This window comes from Miniopterus schreibersii (assembly GCF_964146895.1).
Source record: "Miniopterus schreibersii genome assembly, chromosome: 10".
NCBI lineage: Eukaryota > Metazoa > Chordata > Mammalia > Chiroptera > Miniopteridae > Miniopterus > Miniopterus schreibersii.
Window position 1 is genome coordinate 4217586 of NC_138110.1, and position 17885 is coordinate 4235470.

A 17885-nucleotide genomic window follows, 5' to 3' on the forward strand; every position below is an offset into this window, starting at 1 on the left:
ATTGGGGGCGGGGCAGATGCCCCAGGACCTGCGTTGAGCTCAGGCTCCACCACCGTGTGAGCTTCGCCAGTTTCCGGGTCTGTAAAATGGGGCTAATAACAACCCTGCCTCCCAGAGAAAGTGCCAGGTTGAGTTCACGTTAGGTAAGTTTCTGGCATGGGGTAAACCTCCATGTAAAGTACAGATTTAGGGAAGGGTCTAAGAGGGGACACACCAAATTGCCAAAAGGTGGAATGTGCCAGGGAGGGGGCCTCTTACCTAATATTTCAACATCTTTTTAAACCAGGAGAATTTGTGCTTGGCACTTGAGTAAGTAAAACTTGATTAAATGAAAGTGCGTTTCCGTACTTCCTCCGCCTCTTTGTAGTCGGGACCCGCGCCCCCCGCAGCTCGCAGCCCTCGGGGCCGCGGACAATGGGTGTGGATTCGCCCGGGGTCCAGCAGGCTCGGACCTCACACTCAGCCCGACTCGCATTTACATGAAAAGGGCTCCCGGGCATTTCCCGTGGCTGTCCGGGGCGTGTCTTCTCGATCTCCGCTTTTCCCAGTCCCCCTCCCTGGGGTCCCGTTAAAGTGAGGGGGGGGGGCGAAGTGGACTAGGGGCCTCGTGGGGCTGCAGACCTGGAGGCTTCCTGCAAAATCAGGTGCTGGGTGATCCAGAGGACTCCCCCTTCTCTAACTTGCCCTGCTCTGAGCCCAGGGACCTCATGCTCCTTTGGGGGCAGGCTTCCCCCTAAACTCCAGGTCAAAGACCTGGGGGGGGGCACCCCCGCACGTGTAGCTGGGAAGGAGTCCCGCTCTCCCCGGACCGGGACGTTCGGGGCTGGGATCTCAAACTGATCCCGCCGGGAACGGGACCCAACGCCCCCCGCAGCGCGGGTCCCGGGTGTTTGCGGGCTGCCTCACTCTGGCCCTTTAAGAGCCCGCCCCCTTCTCCGTCACCCCGCCCCGCGGCCCGGGGAGGGGGTGCGGGGGAACCTCGGCGGGGATTGGCGCAGCGCGCGCCCCCTCCCCGGCCCCCGCGCGGTGGGAACCGGCAGCCCCGTCTAGCGCTGACGTCAGACCGTCTGCCTGCCTCCGACCGCGGTCTCGGAGCGAAACCCGATCTCCTTGGACTTGAATGAGGAGGAGGCGGCGGCGGCGGAGGAGGAGGCGCTCGGCCGGGGGAAGCCAGCGGCAGAGGCTCAGCCCCGGCGGCAGAGCGCGCCCCGGCTGCCAGCCCATTTCCCGGACGCCACCCGCGGGCACTGTCGACGCCCCCGGGGCTGCGGAGGGGCGGCCGGGGGGCGCAGGGGAGCGCGGCCCCGCGCACTGAGTCCAGCGGCGCCCCGGAAACTTGGCGGCGTCCCGAGCCTGGCGAGCCGGGGCGCGCCTTCCCCACCGCGCGCCTCCTGCATGCGGGGTCCGAGCACCGGGCGCCGGCCGGAACCTCCCCCGGCTGCCCCCGTGCCCCCTGCGCCCCGCGCCACGCCGCCACGCCGTCCATGCACCGCTTGATGGGGGTCAACAGCACCGCCGCCGCCGCCGCCGGGCAGCCCAATGTCTCCTGCACGTGCAACTGCAAACGCTCTTTGTTCCAGAGCATGGAGATCAGTGAGTGACCCCGCGCCCCCCTCCATCGGGCTCAGACCCTGAGTCCAGGCTCAGCCGCAGGCGGGGGCCCGGGCTGTGCGCTCCCCCTCGGGCCGTGAGCCCTGCGCCCCGGCTGCGCCCGCCGCGCCCCGGGCGCGCCCTCCCGGCTCGCAGCAGCTGGCGGCCGGCCCGGCTTTGTCCCGCGGCGCAGCGAGCCTGGCACGGCCCCCGCTGCCCGCGCCCCGCCCGCAAGGACTCGGACCCCGGGCCGAGTGGTGGAGGGCGGCGGGGCGCCCTGCGAGAGAGAGCTTGGGGTGGGCGGACGCGTGAAGTTTCCATTTTATTTCCCTAAGGGGCAGTCGCGTTGGAGCAATTAGGCCGGCTCTATATCAACTTTGGCTGGGAGGGGGGTGGCGGGCGTGTGAGACACTGTCTGGCCTGCGAGGTGTCTGGGGCTCCGGCTGTGTCTGGAGTGTGCGTGGCGCCGTGTCTCAGTCTCTGTGAGTGGGTTTCGGTGCGTTTGTGGAGTGTGCATGCCTGGGTCTCTGGGTCTCAGAGCGTCTCTGTGTGTGTCTGTGTGTCTGGGTCGCGGTCTGCCCCAGGAGTACGCGTTTGCGAGCCTCCTTATGTCTGTGTCGGGCTGGGTGCCTCGCTTAGGGGTTTGGGGACCGTTTGTGTCCAGGTGTCTGGATCCAGGGCTCAGCGCTGGTGGGTCTGGCCCAAGGTGGATCCCGAGTATGTGTGTCATTGTGTGAGTGTTTGTGTCCCCGACACACCTATAAATATCCTCTGTCTGGACAGCTTGGCTCAGTCTGACTGGGACAGTGGTTACAAATGAGTCAAAGTTTGGGGCTGTCTGTATTTGGGACTGCCTTGCCCTGACAGGGCAAGGGGGGGGGGGCGCAATTTGAAGCTCAGCCTGATTTTCCCTGTACTTCCGTCCTACATAGCCCACCCAGGTGGAGGTATGGTAGGATGGGGCATTGACTGCCACCCCCTGGGGTCTGCCTTACAGCCGGCACCCCTCCCCCAGCCGACCTTTTGAGGACCTCTGCCTCTCTGAGCTTCAGTTTCTCCACCCTCCTCCCTGAGCACCCCAGGCGAGGGGGCCCACAGCCCTTCTCTGCCGCCCAGCCTTCCAGCTGGGACCAGGGGCCAAGAGGCAGCTGCCACCGAGCCAGGGCAGTCACTAGGTGACTCATAAGCCAGTTTCCGCAGGCGGCTGCCACAGCTTTGGGCCCTTGAGCCTGTACAGTGAGGCTCAAGAGGTAAAAATAACCCATGACCGGCCCTGCTGGGGCAAGCTGGCTGGCTTGGGTGGTGGGTTCTTCCATTCACCTCACCCCACTCCCTCCAGTCTTGGAATTGAATGCCTTGTTCCCCCACCCCAGCCCCACCCCCAGCTGCCCTGCGCCAGGCAAGTGAGGTGCCAGGAGAACCTGCCCAAAGCCAGCATTTGTGGAATTGAGTTGCATTTAAACCAGATTGCTTCCCAAAGGCCCTTTGTGAACTCTGGAGGCTAATGAAATGCACGAGGATATTATTAAAATATGTTTGCACATGTTTGGAGAGAGTCTTGCTGGTGCTAAATGGATTGCTGCTTAAGTCCCCTCTGCCTTGTTTTTACCCCCTCCTTCTGTAAAGCTGCTTAGGGAACCTCCTGCCCAAGGGGTCCACGTTGTGTTGAACTTGTCACCTTGAGGGCTGGGCTCTGTCTAACAGTCTGCTCTTGTCCTTTCTTTGGGCTCAAGACTTTAAAAAACACTCATTCTTATTTCTGTCCCTTCTTTGGTTAAGGTGTTGATAAACCCGTTGCCTGCAGGGACCCTTGAGGGTAGCACCTGGAACCCTGGCCTGTCCAGCTGGCCCCTGGGTGGCCCATTAGTCACCTGTAATTTTTACACAGGGCCCCCTACTTACTGGAAGAGAGCCCAGGGCAGGAGGAAGCAGCTTTAAAACCCAGGTATAATGTAACAGTTTGTTGCAAGTGCTAATCAGATTTCAGTAAAGGGTCTGCTGAGGAAGCCTTAGGGCCTGGAGTTTCTTTATACTAAAAGATACGAAGGAGGGAAAGAAAGATTGAAGAAAGGAAAGAAGCTGAAGAGTGGCCAATGGGTAGTTCACAGGATACTGGGAACATTACATACAGATTTGGAGGTGGGCTGCCTAGGAAGGCAGCACCCCAGTGGCTCTTCTATGAGAGGAGATTGCCCTTGTTAGGGCCTTTAAGTCACCTGGGCCTCAGTTTCCTCGCCTGAAAAAAGAGACCATGAGGTTGAAATTCTACTGTCTTTCAAGATGGGGCCTCTGCCCTCCAAACTCTGGCTGGAGGCTTCCAGGTCAGAAGTGGTCCCTCCTCCAATAGTGCTGGGTCCTCCGTGTAGTCTTCAGTGGCCCCAATTTCAGACCTGGGAAGAGCCTTGGCCCACTCAGGACTCATGTCATCATTTTCTAGATGAGGGGAGGTGTCAATAGAAAGTTTCGCCCCAGGTCCCCCACCCATGCTAGACCCAGACCCAGGCTTATTTCTCGTGGAGTGCACACACTGACCCTTGAATTTGGAACTTAGGCCCCAGAGTAGGTCCACCTGGAGCTTGGGGGACGAGTAAATCAGCGGCATCTCTTTGGCAACCTGGAGGGAGGGAAGGAAGGACTCTTGAGGAAGCCAGTCATCTGGAATGGGCTTGACTTGACTTTAACAAGACACTCTAGGGACCCCCATCTTCTCTGAGAGTCGAGGGGTGAGAGGTGATGTCCAATGGCAATTCACTGTTCCCAAAACACCCCCACAGGAAAACACACCATTCTTTAAAAAGCTGGAGTTTTGAGATTAAAAACAGTGGCTCAGGTGACAGCCCAGCAGAGATGGCAGTCGGGGAGGCGTTCGCTCCGGTGCCTTTTGAGAAAAGAATTCCTCCTGGCACAGATTTTCCTTGGTGTCTCGTCTTGACGTCTTTTCAGTTCTGCTGTGTCTCTTGGAAAGGACCCTGTCTTTCTCCATCAGCTTCTGCTCTTGGGGGGCAGGCGGAAGCAAACTGCTCTCTGGACAGACTGAGTTGTCTGCCACACAGCTGCTGGCTCTTGTGACAACATTTCTGGAGGGCCCTGGGAGTTGCCCCTTGCCCCAGACCCACCCTGTACCCCTGGGGGCTATATCTGCTGTGGCAGTTTGGGTTTTTAACACCACTGGAGTCATTGCGCCTCTGATTCCTCTTCTCCAGCTGGTTCCAAACAAGTAGCCGAACACAGCTTTCAGAAACTCAGGACACCCAGTGTTCTGATGGTTCATCTGACATGTGCTGTTCCTGTAACACTCAAATCCAGGGTATCTCAGTCTCAGTACCAGGACGTCCTGGGCCACATGAGTCCTGTGTGCTGATGTTGAGCAGCATCCTTAGATGCCAGTGGGGGTGGCATCTACTCCCCCCACCAAGCTGTAACAAACCAATCTATCTGCAGACTTTGCCCAGTGTCCCCTGAGGGGCACATGGCCCCTGGCTGAGAACCACTGCTTTCATGGTCATTGGTTTCTGCAGGGGGTGGGGTGCGGGGCTGGGGGGCCGATCTGAATTGCCAGATCCTCAGCTCTGTTCAGAAATCAGTCCCTGTAAAGACCGGGTCGCTCTCCCATTTGGCGCCTCTTGTGTGAAGGAAAAGTTGGGCTCCCTCTTGGTGAAGTTTCCAGTTTTCATTGTGGATTTTCGTTTATTTGGAGGAGAGACTCTGGCATCCGTGGAAAGTCGATATTTAAGGGTTCAGGTTAAACTATGGGTGTGGAGGGGGCCCGCTGTGCCCTTCTATGGAACCTCAGCTGGGATTTTCAACCCACAACATTTTACAGCTGTGTCTTAGGTTGAGGTGCAATTAGGGATTGAGTTTTGACTGGAGCTCGGGTTGGGCAGGAGGTCTGGGTTAAGCCAGTTACGCCAGGGTCTGGGTGGGCTTAGTGCTTATCAAGACAGAACATCTAATTGCTCCTGTGTGCACAAGTTTGCACATATACATGCACCTACCCACTCAGCTGCGACCTCTCTGCCTTTCCTGCTAGTTTCTCTTTGGGTGGGGAATGGTTTCATCTTCTGGGCATGTAAGAAAAAGAAATGGGGAGAAAGTTCACACATACATTTTACCCTAAAAGTTGTGCGTCGGAGAGAAAGGGGAATGGAGTGGTGGGAGAAGCCGCCCAGAGCGGAGGCTGTTGGGAGGGTCCTGTGGTGGCTGCTTGTCTTCAGCACAGTAAGATGCACGTGCCCCCAACAGCCTCAGAGCCGAGGCTCAGGTGCACCCAGATACCTGCCCCCTCCCAGTGTTTTTAAACGGTTATGGTTTGGTCAGTTGTTCAAGTGTAAGAAAAGGTTCCAGAGGAAAGTCCTGGTGGTAGGGCCCCAACCAGAAGGTCCGGGTGGCCTTTTTATTTGAGGAGGTCTCACCCAGAGACAAGGTTTGCAGGCAGCTGGGCAGCCGGAGCCCCGCCCCAGGAGAAGTAGCTCTTACACACTGAATCTGGGGGCTGTGCTGGCCTTGGGCTCGTGCACGGTGCACGTGCCCAGGGAAAGAAATCAAAGCCCATTTTGTACTTTTGAAAAGGGTGTCGTGTGCATGCACGCATGTGTGGATGTGCGTGTGTGTGACACGTGTGCTCAGGGGCACGTGCGGGGCCTGTGTGTGCTGGCGTGCCCACTCCTCTCCTGCCCGTGGAGCAGTGAGGGGCTTCCTGAGCCGAGCTTCCTGCGCCGGGGGCATGGTTCCAGGTGGCGAGCCCAGTTTTCTCCAGGGTGGGCTGCAGAGAGCTGGGGCTGCCCGAGGGGCCACTGCTGCTCAGATCTTCCAGCTCCAGGGACCCGGACAGCTAGGTTCTGATGCAAAACCAGGATTTTAAGTACTGGCTATTCCCTTTTCTTCTCCTTACGAGAGCCCCACAACACCTGCCAGCAGGCGCCAGCCAGTCTGTGGCTGCGGTGGGTTAAGAGTGTGACCCAGGGCCAGAGGGATCGAGGCCAGCTCAGTGCCAAAACTCACTGGCTTTGCCACCTTTCGCTGTCACTTGGTCCGTCTGAAAAGTGGGGTAACAGCAGCCCCGTGTGCTGGGCCTCCACTGCCGCCTTCCCCCTCCGGAGGTGGGCCACACCCCTCCGTGAAGTCATGACAACCAAACGGTGACAGTCAGCCTCGCTTTCCCTTTGGGTGACACTACAAACCTGACACCTCGGGGTCTCATCAGGGCCTTGTCAGGCTCTGGCAAGAAGTGTCTGTCACCAAACTGGAGAAAGTCCCGAATAGCTTTCTGACAGGAAGGGGGCTTCAGCGCCCTGGGGTGTGCCTGGGACTGTTTGGGGCATCCCCAAGCTTTCTGAGAACCACAGAATGGTTTCTCTCTTCTGTTTCCAGGGTGACTGATGGATTTTTGCTTCCACTCCCTTTCCTAGTTGGATACAGAGGGCTTATTATGTGCCAGGTACTAGTGACGCATTTTTCTCAATCTTCAAAACAACTCTGTGAGAGAGCTATTGCCAGCACCAATTTGCTGATGCCAAAATGGAATCAGAGAGGGTAAGACACTTGCTCCAGGTCACACAGCCAGCAACTGCTGCTCTGTTAAGATTCAAACCTAAGCTCCCTGCTCCATGATTTCTTTGCCATGACTCCCTGAGCCCCAGTGTTTTCTTTGCCAGACTTGACGCTGCAGTGGTATTTTAGATTTTATCCTAAGACTCCAAGCTCGTGTTAGACCTGCCTTCAGGGACGAACACTAACAAACCTCGGAACTCAAGGTTGTGTCCATCCCACTCTGACACCCCACTGGCTGTTCCAAGCGCTATTCCAGGTGCTCCAGGACATCAGGAGTGTCACAGGCGAAGCCCAGCACTCAGCGCTGCCGTTCTCGTGGGATGCACAGAAAACTTGCCTTCATTTCAGGGAGGGGCCGAGAGGCTCCCCGGCTGGCCATCCTGTTTGGGCTCCCGTGACACCCCAGGAGTCCCTTCGTCAGACCTGTTGCACGGTAGTAAACATCGTGTAGGTTAGTGTACAATACCTGCTCCCTCTGGGCACCAAGCATCGAGGGGTTCACATCAGATCTCCCCAGCCTGGAGGCACCTCTGTGTGTATGAGGAGGGAAGGAAGTGGGCAGGGGGGTGGGAGGGCTCAGAAGATTCCAGACAGGAAAGGAGGTAGTCAAAATACAGACTCGGAAAACTGTCCTTTTTTGAGCAATCATGGAGTCCCTCCGAGGCCTCCACTTGCCCCTCTGTGAAATGGTCCTCTCACAGGTTGTCGGGACAGTTGCCTGAGCAATGAAAGCACCCAGGACAGAGCGTAGTATTTTGAGTGCTCCGGGGGGTTGGGGGGTCACTGTTTTGGGCAGGAAGCTGTGCCTTAGCCCCTGGACACGTCGAAGCCGCACTAAGGGGCCGGTGCAGGAATCCCATGCAGACCTGCGCCCCCACCCCACCCTGCACCTCAGCCCTGTTGTCCCAGGAGGAGTCCAGTTTTCTCAGGAGGCTTTAGTGCATTGAAGTGACAAAAAGACCTTGCCAGGGCCTGTCCTCACACCACGGGGAGAATTTCTAGGGCGATGCTTTTCTGCACATGCTTGCCCCAGACTTGGAGCGTCTTTCGGTTACTCTCCTACCTGTTGGCACCCACGGGTGGAGCTGGCATTTGCTCCCATGTGACAGTGAGATGCCACATGTTCAAAGGAGTTAGGCAGCTGTGTGACTCACCTTCAGAGGTGTCAGGTGGTGATCAGATATCTGTGGTGTTCCAGCGAGTTCTGATGTGTGTGTGTTTTCCACTGGGGTGGGTGGGAGAAGGGCTGGGTCGCTTGGCTTAGAATCCGAGCCTGGAGCAAGCTTGCTGGGATGTCGGAGCGTTGGGAAATGGAGGCTCTTCTCTTCTTTCCCTTCACGTATGTTTTAACTACAATCAGTCATTATTTTATCAGTGGGTTTGGAAAATGGCTCTACTGGCAGGAAAGAGAGTTTTAATTATTTGGTAACAAGTATGAAATCCCCAGTGGCTCTGGTATCTGGATGCTGGATAAAGTTTGCTTCTGGACTCTACCAGCTGATCCTAAAAGCACCTCCCAGGGCTCCAGGGCTCAGTGCTGGGCTCCCCCAGGCTGGACAGATACAGCCTAAGTCTCTGAACAGTCACACGGGTTCCAGACACCACAGTGCATTCTAAGCTTGGAGACACTGGGGCACATCCGTTGTCCCCAATGTGGACTTTGGTGGTGAGGGGGGAGGGGCAGCTTTAGGATCCTGGTTGGGATGATAGAACTTCTCTATGATCTTGGCACAGAGTAGATGTTCAATAAACAGTGACGCAGTTGGTGAGGGAGGGTTTATGGTGTTCCTCAGTTTCCCCCGTGGCTGCTGGGAGCTTGCAGTGATGTTCTGCAAAGTGCTGGCATGCAACAGGGTCTGCCTGTGGCAGCTGTCACCCTTTATCTTCTCTGCTGGGGAGTCACCGATTCCTGGTGTGTGGGTCACGTGGGCGTCAAGGGTGGGGAAGCCTATTGATCCTGAAGGTGTCTAGGAGCTGATGTTTTCATCCCTGGCTTGGGAGGTGGGGGAAAAGTGACAGGTCCAATCATGGATTAGTTGGGGTGTCAGTGATTAATAATAATAATATAGAAATATGTGCTTTTATATAGAAAACCACCTATCTCTGTGTATATAAAACATAAAGATGAATTTTATTATCCAACGTGTAGACTGTTTTTAGATGTGTGCATTCTACTCCCCAAGGCTGGGGGCTTCCCTGAGTCCCTTGACTGGAGCCCCTGTAGATGTGGTGGGACAGCCTGAACCTCCCCGCCCCTGCCCAGCATTGCACTGGGCTCCCCGAGGCAGGTGAGGCCAGCGGTTCCCAGGCTCTGTCCTCAGAAGCAAGATAAGCGAGGAGCTGAGTCAGTTTCAGCAAAGTATGGGCCAAGCCAGCTGCCCTTTCCCAAAAAGAAGGTTTTCAGCCCCAGCGGTCTTGACTGCCTGTTCCTCCTCTGTAGCCCCCGGAGACTGCTGTGCGCCCACCTGCCTTGCTCTGCCTGTGATTGTCCAGGCAGTGGGACCGCTGCTTGAGAGTGTAAGCCGGGTGTGAGCTCAGTTTTATTCTCCTCTACCTCGGTTTGCCCACTGGGGCTGGACATCCCTGGCGGGGACACTTCCAGGCTTTGCTAATACCGTCCAGTAAGGTTCAGATGCCTGGCCCACAAGGGTCAGCCCAAGCCCCGCGGGGCGATTCATCCCAGCGGCCACGCTCCCGGGATCGAGGCTCAGAATTTGCATGTGGCCACGGCAAATGCTTTTTCTTTATCAGCTAAAGTTAAAGCAGGTAAAATAGCTTTGATCTATCTGATGGTATAACTCCAGTCGGTGGAGAGGTGGCGTGAGCGTTTGGTTCTGTAGACGATGTGTTTCAACAGCTTCATCACAGAAGGGAGAATCTCTGTGTTCTATTATGGCCCCTCCATTGAAGGAATAAAAAATAAAAAGTTAATTTTTATTAACTTTAGCTAAAACTGTGTATACTATGTATATATACGTGTTTACTCCCTTTACATTGCTCAGGTGGTTACACATTATAAAGACTTCATCAAGGTCCTAACCCTCTGCAGGAACGTAGAAAGTGAAGGGGGTGGGAGGGTCCATTCCAGCCCTGAGAGCCCTGCAGGAGTTTGGGGGCTGCCCCCACCCCAGTCTGCGAATTCCCAATCATCAGGCTCATGTGCGGTAGCCACTCAGAGCTGTAACTCTAACTGCCTTCCTAAAAACAATGTAGCCAGTAATAATTATGTAAACTTATGAATCAACTTTACGCAAACACCCTGAGTAATTTCTTTGTTCTTTTTTTCCTACTTTGTAATTGGTGTCTGTAAAAGCCAAAGGTTTGGGCTTGCAGAAGGCATGATTCATTTATTGGTGTCTGCGCCGCCCGCCGTCATTCAGTCATTTCAGGATGCCGTCCTGGTGAGCCAGCGTGATTCACCCAGGGCCGAGCTCAGCAGCCCATGGGGTCATGACCATCCGAGGAAACGGTTTTTTCTAATCTATTTATGGTGTGGGAGAAAGAGGTGGGTGTATTGAGATGATGGAGAGGGTGTCAATTACATTAGTGAATATAACCGATTAAATAACACCAACCGGCCCCTTAAACACCACTCCATTTGCTGCTGTAGATCGTTACGATAGACCACAGCTAAACACGCTCCTATCGCGGCTGCATCTCGCCCGTGTTTACTGATCCCGGCCTCTGAGCAGGCTGACGTGCAGGGACGCCCCGTCTAACCTGGATCGGGGTTTCAAGCTGGCAGCCACATATGCAGGAAGGTCGCCTTTTTAAAAAGTCTACCAACTGGGCCCACCTTGGAACAGTTTAAATATCTCTGCCTCAGGGTCAGGGGCCACTCCTTATGCCCCTCTCATTTTTCTAACAAAGACAGTTGTCAGATGTATGCAGTTGTCTGGTCCTTGCATTATCTGTAAAGTGTGTGAGCTTTCACATGGAGCTGCCGGTTTTACCTAATTTTATTAGTTACTAAATAAAATTTTCACCATCACATCTAGAAGGTAATTCGGGGGGCTTGCTGCATGGCCCAGAGGTGTAATTATGAGTCCAACTTCCAATCCCATATAAATCTAGGCCCTGCCCGCAAATGCATGATCCAAAAAGCTGCTCGTGTTCAGCCGAGGAATGGTGCTTCCTGTGGCCGCTCTCCCTGCCATCTCCTCTGCGTGGTTCTCATCTGCAGAATGTGCTCCTGGTGTCCTGCCCTTGGCATCACTGAATGAGGGTCAGGCTCCCACATGTGTGAGTCCTCAGCTCCTGTAACCCATTAGTCAGGGGAGCATGCAGCCAGTATTTATGGGGCTGCTTCGTGACTTTGAAGGTGTGCATCAGGAGTGAATGCACGGCACTCGGCCTCGCACATCCCTTCCCGCCCGAGACAGACATTGCTAATCCATCCCCGCACCCATTCTAGCTGGGCTCCCCTTCTCTCCCAGGCGGTGCTCCTGTGTCCACTCCCCGCCAGGGGTCAGGGTGGGCTCCAGCGATGAAATCACTGATGCAGGCGATCCTCACAAGGCAAACTGGGTACCGTGCAGAGAACTGGCCTGCGGGGAGGGCAGTGGGGCTGCAGGACTCCTGGAAGGAGAGACATTACTCCTGCTTACAGCCGCCAGGACTCCTGTCTGCCACTCCTCGTGGCACATGGGGGCTGCCTAACAAGTCAGGGACAGTTCCTTCTGTGAGTTCTCAGGATGTGCCACCACCTTGGAGTGACCCAGCTGCCAGGCCTGCCCTCTCAGACCTCTGGACTTGTTTGTGGTGAGAGCTGGAATAAGGCCCCAGCTACCGTACTCAGCCCCCCGACAGTACTTCATCTGTCTGTCTTTAAAATCAGGGTCACCAACTCAAATGCCACGGAAGCCTCCATTTTACCCTGCAGCTTCTTTCCCCAGATGCCTTGAGCCCTTCCTAAGCTCATTGCAGCATTCCTTTACACTCTGTTGAGAATGAGCTCTGGACCCTTTCCCCAGAGTAGACTCAGGTGAGGGAGGTGGGGTTTGGTAAGAAGAAGAAAGGCAGAGGCTGGGAGGCACGAGCACCCAGTGCCCAGCAACTTGGTCTCCTTATCATTTTCTTGGTGTTTGCTGGTGACAGCGTGGCTTTTCGAATCCCAGCAATCCCTCCCGATAGCCTCAGATGCTCACTGAGACTACACGTTGCGCCTCAGTTGTCCTCGAGGCAGCCCTGTGTGCACAGGAGCTGAGGCAGATGCACACAGCTGCAGTCACCTAGCAGGAGCCATGCAGGATCTGAACTCGGGCTGGGGCTCCGAAGCCTGTGCTTTGCCCACCGTCTGTCCCCTGAGCTTCAGAACCACCTGTCACCCTTTGAGGGTGTGGCCGATTTCAAGCCCCTCTGCTCCTTTGCCCTCTGGCTTTTCCAGCTGGGCCTGTGTCCTGGTTACTCCCCTCCTCCACACACCCCCCTTCTTGGAAGGGTCACCTGGCCATGGTCCTGAGGCTTAAGCTGCAGAGAGCAAGAATTTGTCCAGCATCAGGTTGCAGCTGAGGGGAGAAAGGGGTCACCGTGACCTGTGAGGGCTGGGCAGGGGCTGGGTTCCCTAAGAGGTGCCTCCTGCAAGGGTTGGGGGGAACCCAGAGAACATGAGGATTGGAGGACCCTCTCCAGCCCCCTCCTAAACTTGGCCTCCTCAGTCCTGGCTGACCAGGAACCTAACGCTCAGGCTGCACCCGGGCCCATTCCTGGGGGTGGGGCAGGGCAGCCAGGCTTCTTAAAACTCCCTGGGTGATGGCAGGGTTTGGCAGAGGAGGCCCCATCGGGCCTGCCCCAACCCTGCGCTTGCATACAGACAAATCGTGGTCTAGAGAGGGAAAGGAAGACCCAGAGGAGCACTACTAATAATGTCACCATCGCAAGGCCACCCGAGCTGACGGCCCTGCGTGCAGCACGGTGCTTGCCCACTCACATCCCTCTGTCCTTGACCTGGACCCGGACCCTGAGCACTGTCATCACCCTTGTGTTCGGTGCTGTAACAGCTGAGTGACCCCTGCTAGTGCGGGGTGGGGGGTAACCTGGGGTTTGGTGGGCAGGGTGGTGGCCTGGGGCCTGTACCTTTCTGTCTGTAGCTCAGTTAACAGCACGGACGAACTGAGTGGGCTCACGGTTCCACCAGCACCAGAACCGGGCTTGGATGCTGGCTTCCTGCTCTGCTCCCTGTGGCTGGCTGGACGCTGTCCTGAACCTGGCCTTTAGCTGGAGCTGCCCCCACCCTTCGCCTTCTGGGTTCTTGGCAACCTCGACAGGCTCTGCTTCACCGGGGAGGCTCGTTGCTTCTTTGCAGGGGTTTCTTGGCACGGGGCGGAGGGGAGAGTCACAGAGGCCGGAGCAGGGCTGGTGGGCCCACGGCCGAAGGCAGAACGGTTGGACACGGGCTTTTCTGGTCCCTGATGAGCCCATGCTCGTCTCTGTCTCCCTCGCCATCTCCTCCTCTCCTCTTAATTTTCTTCTCTGTAAAATGGGCATAATTGAACCCAGGGCTCTTGGCAGAAGAAGGCAGACACTGCAGAGACCCTGTCCAACCACCAGCTGTCCCTGCTCTTCCCTTCAGTTGTCAAACATGCTCTTGGGACCCGTGTTTCGTCACTGTAATGGTTGGCCAAGGTGTAATTTGCAGACACGGTGCACAGACAGAATACACTGTAACGGGTTGTGGGAAGCCTGTATGCGGGACAACTATCCAGACCCAGATGTGTCCCTGCCCCTCCCCGTCTGCACCTGCGCCCTGAGGCCTGCACACTCGCTCAGCAGCAAGCACGTTGTCTTTGGGGAGAATTTGCTAGTGGAGTCACACCTGTGCTCCCTCCCGTGGTCTGGCCTCTTTTGTGTAGTCTCCAGACTCAGGGCCACCGTGCCGGGTGTGTCAGCAGCGATTCCTTTCCATTTCTGAGTTTTCACCAGGGCAGAGGGACTGTGACAGGGCCAGGCTGGGCCCCAGGGAGACTGTCTCATGGTGGGATTCCACGCACCTCCGGGCGGAAAGGTTTTATAGCCTGACTGGCCCCCTACACACATGCTCTAGACCAGGACATCTGTCCAGCCCCAGCTCGGGGCCTCAGGGTGGTGGCAGAGCCCAAGCCAGGGCCCCGCCAGCCACCCATGCCAGCCGCCCAGTCGCTTCACCTGGCCTGCATTCCTTTTCGGGGAATGAGGATGTGGGTGACTCCAGACAGGGATGAATCATGTCTGGGGGAGGCGGTTACTCACAGGCGGTGAGCTCGAGGCCGAGCGAGTTCCTGCAGCTGACGGTCGGCTTGGACCTGGAGCTGAGCTGTGTGTCCCGGGGGCGGAGCGGGCCCTGGAGCGGGCCCGGGAGCGGGCTGCAGGCTGCGGTCCCGGCCCCTCCGCCCCGGCATTCTCTGGAGAACAGAGCAGTAGCCAGAGTGGCTTCGGTCAGGGCGGCCGTCAGAGTTGTGTCTCTGTCACCTCCCAGCTTTGTCATCCCCAGGCCTCACTTCTGCGTTTGTAAAACAGGGATGTCAGTATGTGTTTTGACTCTTTGTGCAGTTATGTGACAACACAGGGTTCATTGCCCTTAATCACCAGCAGCCTGCTGTGTGCCAGGAAGCGTGTTACACACAGCCCCTGCGGGAGCTACTTGACGAGGCCTGTTTTCAGATGGGCAGACTGAGGCTCAGAGGGCAAAAGTCACTCGCCCAAGGGCCCGAGCGGCACCTGGGTCATAACTACCCTCCCTTGTAGGTTTGGAGGCATCGACAGACCCAAAGCAAACTGGTTGCCCGACAGAAAGTTCTGGATGGCACGTGGATGGGCCGTTCACATACGGTGATTACATTAAATGTACATTAGGAAAACACAGAACAGGCACCTCATTGATTTTTTGAATGTTATTGTTTAAGACATAGCTCAGTCATCCCAGTGAGTCCATTGAATATTTACTGAAAATTTAAAATGAGCATATTGAGAAATTGTAATCCCTTTAATGGGTGTTTGGAATTGGCAAAAACCGGGAGGCTGGTGGAAAGTGGTGTGTAAGAAGCATTCCAAGGCGCCCTTGGGGGGGCGTTAATGAGCAATTACAGACTCGGGCACTGACTCTGGCACCTGCAGAATGGAAGCACTTCACTGTGGCCTTCTAAGGTCACCCAGCCGTTTGAAGGTCAGGGTCAACTCAGTTCTAATGAGATCAAGGTCATAGGGTCATATCGCCCTCTGGAACCCAAGGGGAAAGGCCATGGGCGGGGAGTTCTGGATGGAGAGGGATCTCCCTTCCTCCTGCAGTCACTGGGCTCAGAGCAGCTTCCCACGGGTCCAGCTCTGTTCTCAGGATGGTGCCGATGACGGAGAAGCCAGCCCTTTGCCCCACTGGACTCTCACAGCTGAGGCATGGAGTGTCTGCGTCCTGCCTGGTCACAGCTGTGCATCGTCTGGACTCTGTGTGTTTTAACCAAGATCTCTATGTTCTTGTTTTGTAATGGAAAAAAAACTCCTTTATGTAATTGCCTTAGTGCCTGACATGGCTGGATGTTTCGCAGAACAGATCTGTGATTTATTAGGCGGCCTCCTAATGTACCTTTCGGCTCTGGGGAGAGGAGACACGGCGGGAAGCAAGTAGCAAAGGTGTGTCCCGCCTCGGGCCTCATAAGACTGCATGGGCTCCTGATGTCACCCCCACCATCACTGGGAAATGTCCCAGTGGCAGAGGCACTGGGGGAAGTATGGCCACCTGTCTGGCTTGGGGGTTGGCAGAGCTGTGCTTATTTCTACTATTTTCATGTGTAAGACAGGGTGGGGAGAGCTGTTTGAAGACCCCACAGTGAGACTGGAATTGAGCCTTTTGAGAGGTGGCAGAGCTCCCTCGAGGGACCCAGCCTGTGAGGTTGATCTGGCCCAGGTGAGGCAGGCGCCTTCCCAACTCAGAGACCTTCCAGGGCTGAACCCCAGTTCTCAGATCCTGGTCTGGGTCTGTTCCTATGAAACTGAGAGGAAAGGGCAGGGAGGTGCCTCCCTCAACCCACTGGCCTTCCTTGTAGGGCAAGTGAGAGCACAGTGCCCCCGCTCACCTGCCCTCCACTCATCCTGGGCTTGCCTCCTACCTGACTACCTGTCTAGGAATTTTTATTGCAGCCCGCAGAGGCCTTGCAGCTTGGCTGGAATGTGCAGGAGCCTGGCTGAGCAGGTGTCCGTGGTTCCGCTGCTTTGGGCTGTCTGGGCTTTGTGTTGCCTCTGTGCCCGGATTCTGCCTGCTTGGTTCTGGTTAGATTTGGGTTTGACCACTTCCCAAGACCTTGGCCCACAGCAGGGACTGAATCAACAGTTGGTTTTGATGCTGTATGAAAGCCAGGAAAATGGTCCTGAGGGGAAGACCTCTTAGACAGCCCTTTGTGTCCCTAACCTCCCCATAGTGTGGAATCCTTCCACACCCCCCGGTGGTACTTGCTACCCTCAGTCCCATTGTATAGATGTGCATACTGAGGCTTAGAAGGCGTTTGCCTTGGTCTCATGGCTGTTGTGGCAGAGCCAGGACTCAAATCCCAGCAGGCAGGCTGCCATGCTCACTGATTTATCTGAGTGTGAGCTATGGACTTGGCCGAGGGACAATTATGACCCCTTATGGATCTAATCAATCTTGCCAGTCAGCTGTTGGTCACTGGGAGAGGTGGTGCCCATCCTGAAAGTGTCCAGGTGAGGTGGGGTGGACAGAGGGGCCCCGGGTTCAGACTGACCCCTGCTTCTGCAAGCCACCCTAGTTGCTGAACCAGTGGGCCAGCCGGCATGGGGGGGGGGGGCTGCTCTGCCTCTTCTCCACCTGGCAGCCTTGGCCCTCAACTAATTCCTCCTGGGACTAAGAGTGGCCGTGCCTATCCACTGCTGGTGGTAGGCCAGGTGGAGATCCAGGCTTCTCTGAAGGAGCAGGGCCTGAGCAAAGGAGAGGGTTTGGGGAGGAGGCCCAGGCCCAGGGACCGTGAGGTCGGGGCTCCATCTCCCTCTCCTGGGTGTCCGTGGTCTCCTGCCTCTGGCCGTGACAGCCCATTATCTGCCCACCCCCATGATTTCATGGGTATCCTGATCTGAAGTCCAGCTTGTTGAGTCCTTGGAGAGGCAGCCTGCCCCAGTATGTAGGGAGTGAGTGGGTGCTGAGGACCTGCATTCAAGGAGGGGTGGCAGTGGGCCGGGTGTGGAACTGATCAGCCTGGATTCGACCCCCATCACTTAGGAGAGTGTCCTTGGACTGCTTCCCCCTCTGAGCCTCTGTTTCCTCATCTGTAAAATGGGGATCCTGAGAGTCAGCTGCTTCATAGGACCATAGTGAGGATGGAATGAGAGGATACGAGCCTAGCTTGGTGCCGGGTGCCTTGTAAATGCTCAGGAAATGCTATAAAGACATGGTCTGTACAGAGGAGACACAGCTACAGAAGCCCTGGGGCCCTGTGAGACAGGCAGGAAGAGCCGGCTGGGGCCTGCTGGCTCCCGTGGGAAAAGTTAGGCTGGGCCTTGAGGCATGAGCAGGAGTTCTGCCTGGGGAGAGGTTTCTGGGTGAGGTTACAGGTACCAGCCCTCCCAGTCACACGCAGGGCTCTGTTCTCCCCATTCCCCAGATGGACGGGGGTAGAACTGAGGCTCTGGGCACCAGAGGTGGGTCCGAGCCCCTCTGGGTGCATGTGCTATGGACAAAATCTAGACCAAGAGACAATGGATGTGGCTCTAGCCCCCAGGCAACCCTGGCCAGTTCCTTCCCGTCTCTGCTCAGACCTGCTTAATTT

At 56.3% G+C, this 17885-nt stretch overlaps 1 protein-coding gene across 1 annotated transcript in view; it reads left to right on the top strand.

Moving 5' to 3' along the window:
* Positions 1 to 1398: 1398 nt before the first annotated feature.
* PMEPA1 (prostate transmembrane protein, androgen induced 1) overlaps positions 1399 to 17885 on the top strand; it is a 47506-nt gene continuing 31019 nt past the window's right edge. Inside the window, exon 1 of the mRNA XM_081150385.1 lies at positions 1399 to 1593. Coding sequence (XP_081006511.1) covers positions 1485 to 1593 — 109 coding nt within the window. The 5' untranslated portion in view covers positions 1399 to 1484. The remainder of the gene's footprint in view (positions 1594 to 17885) is intronic.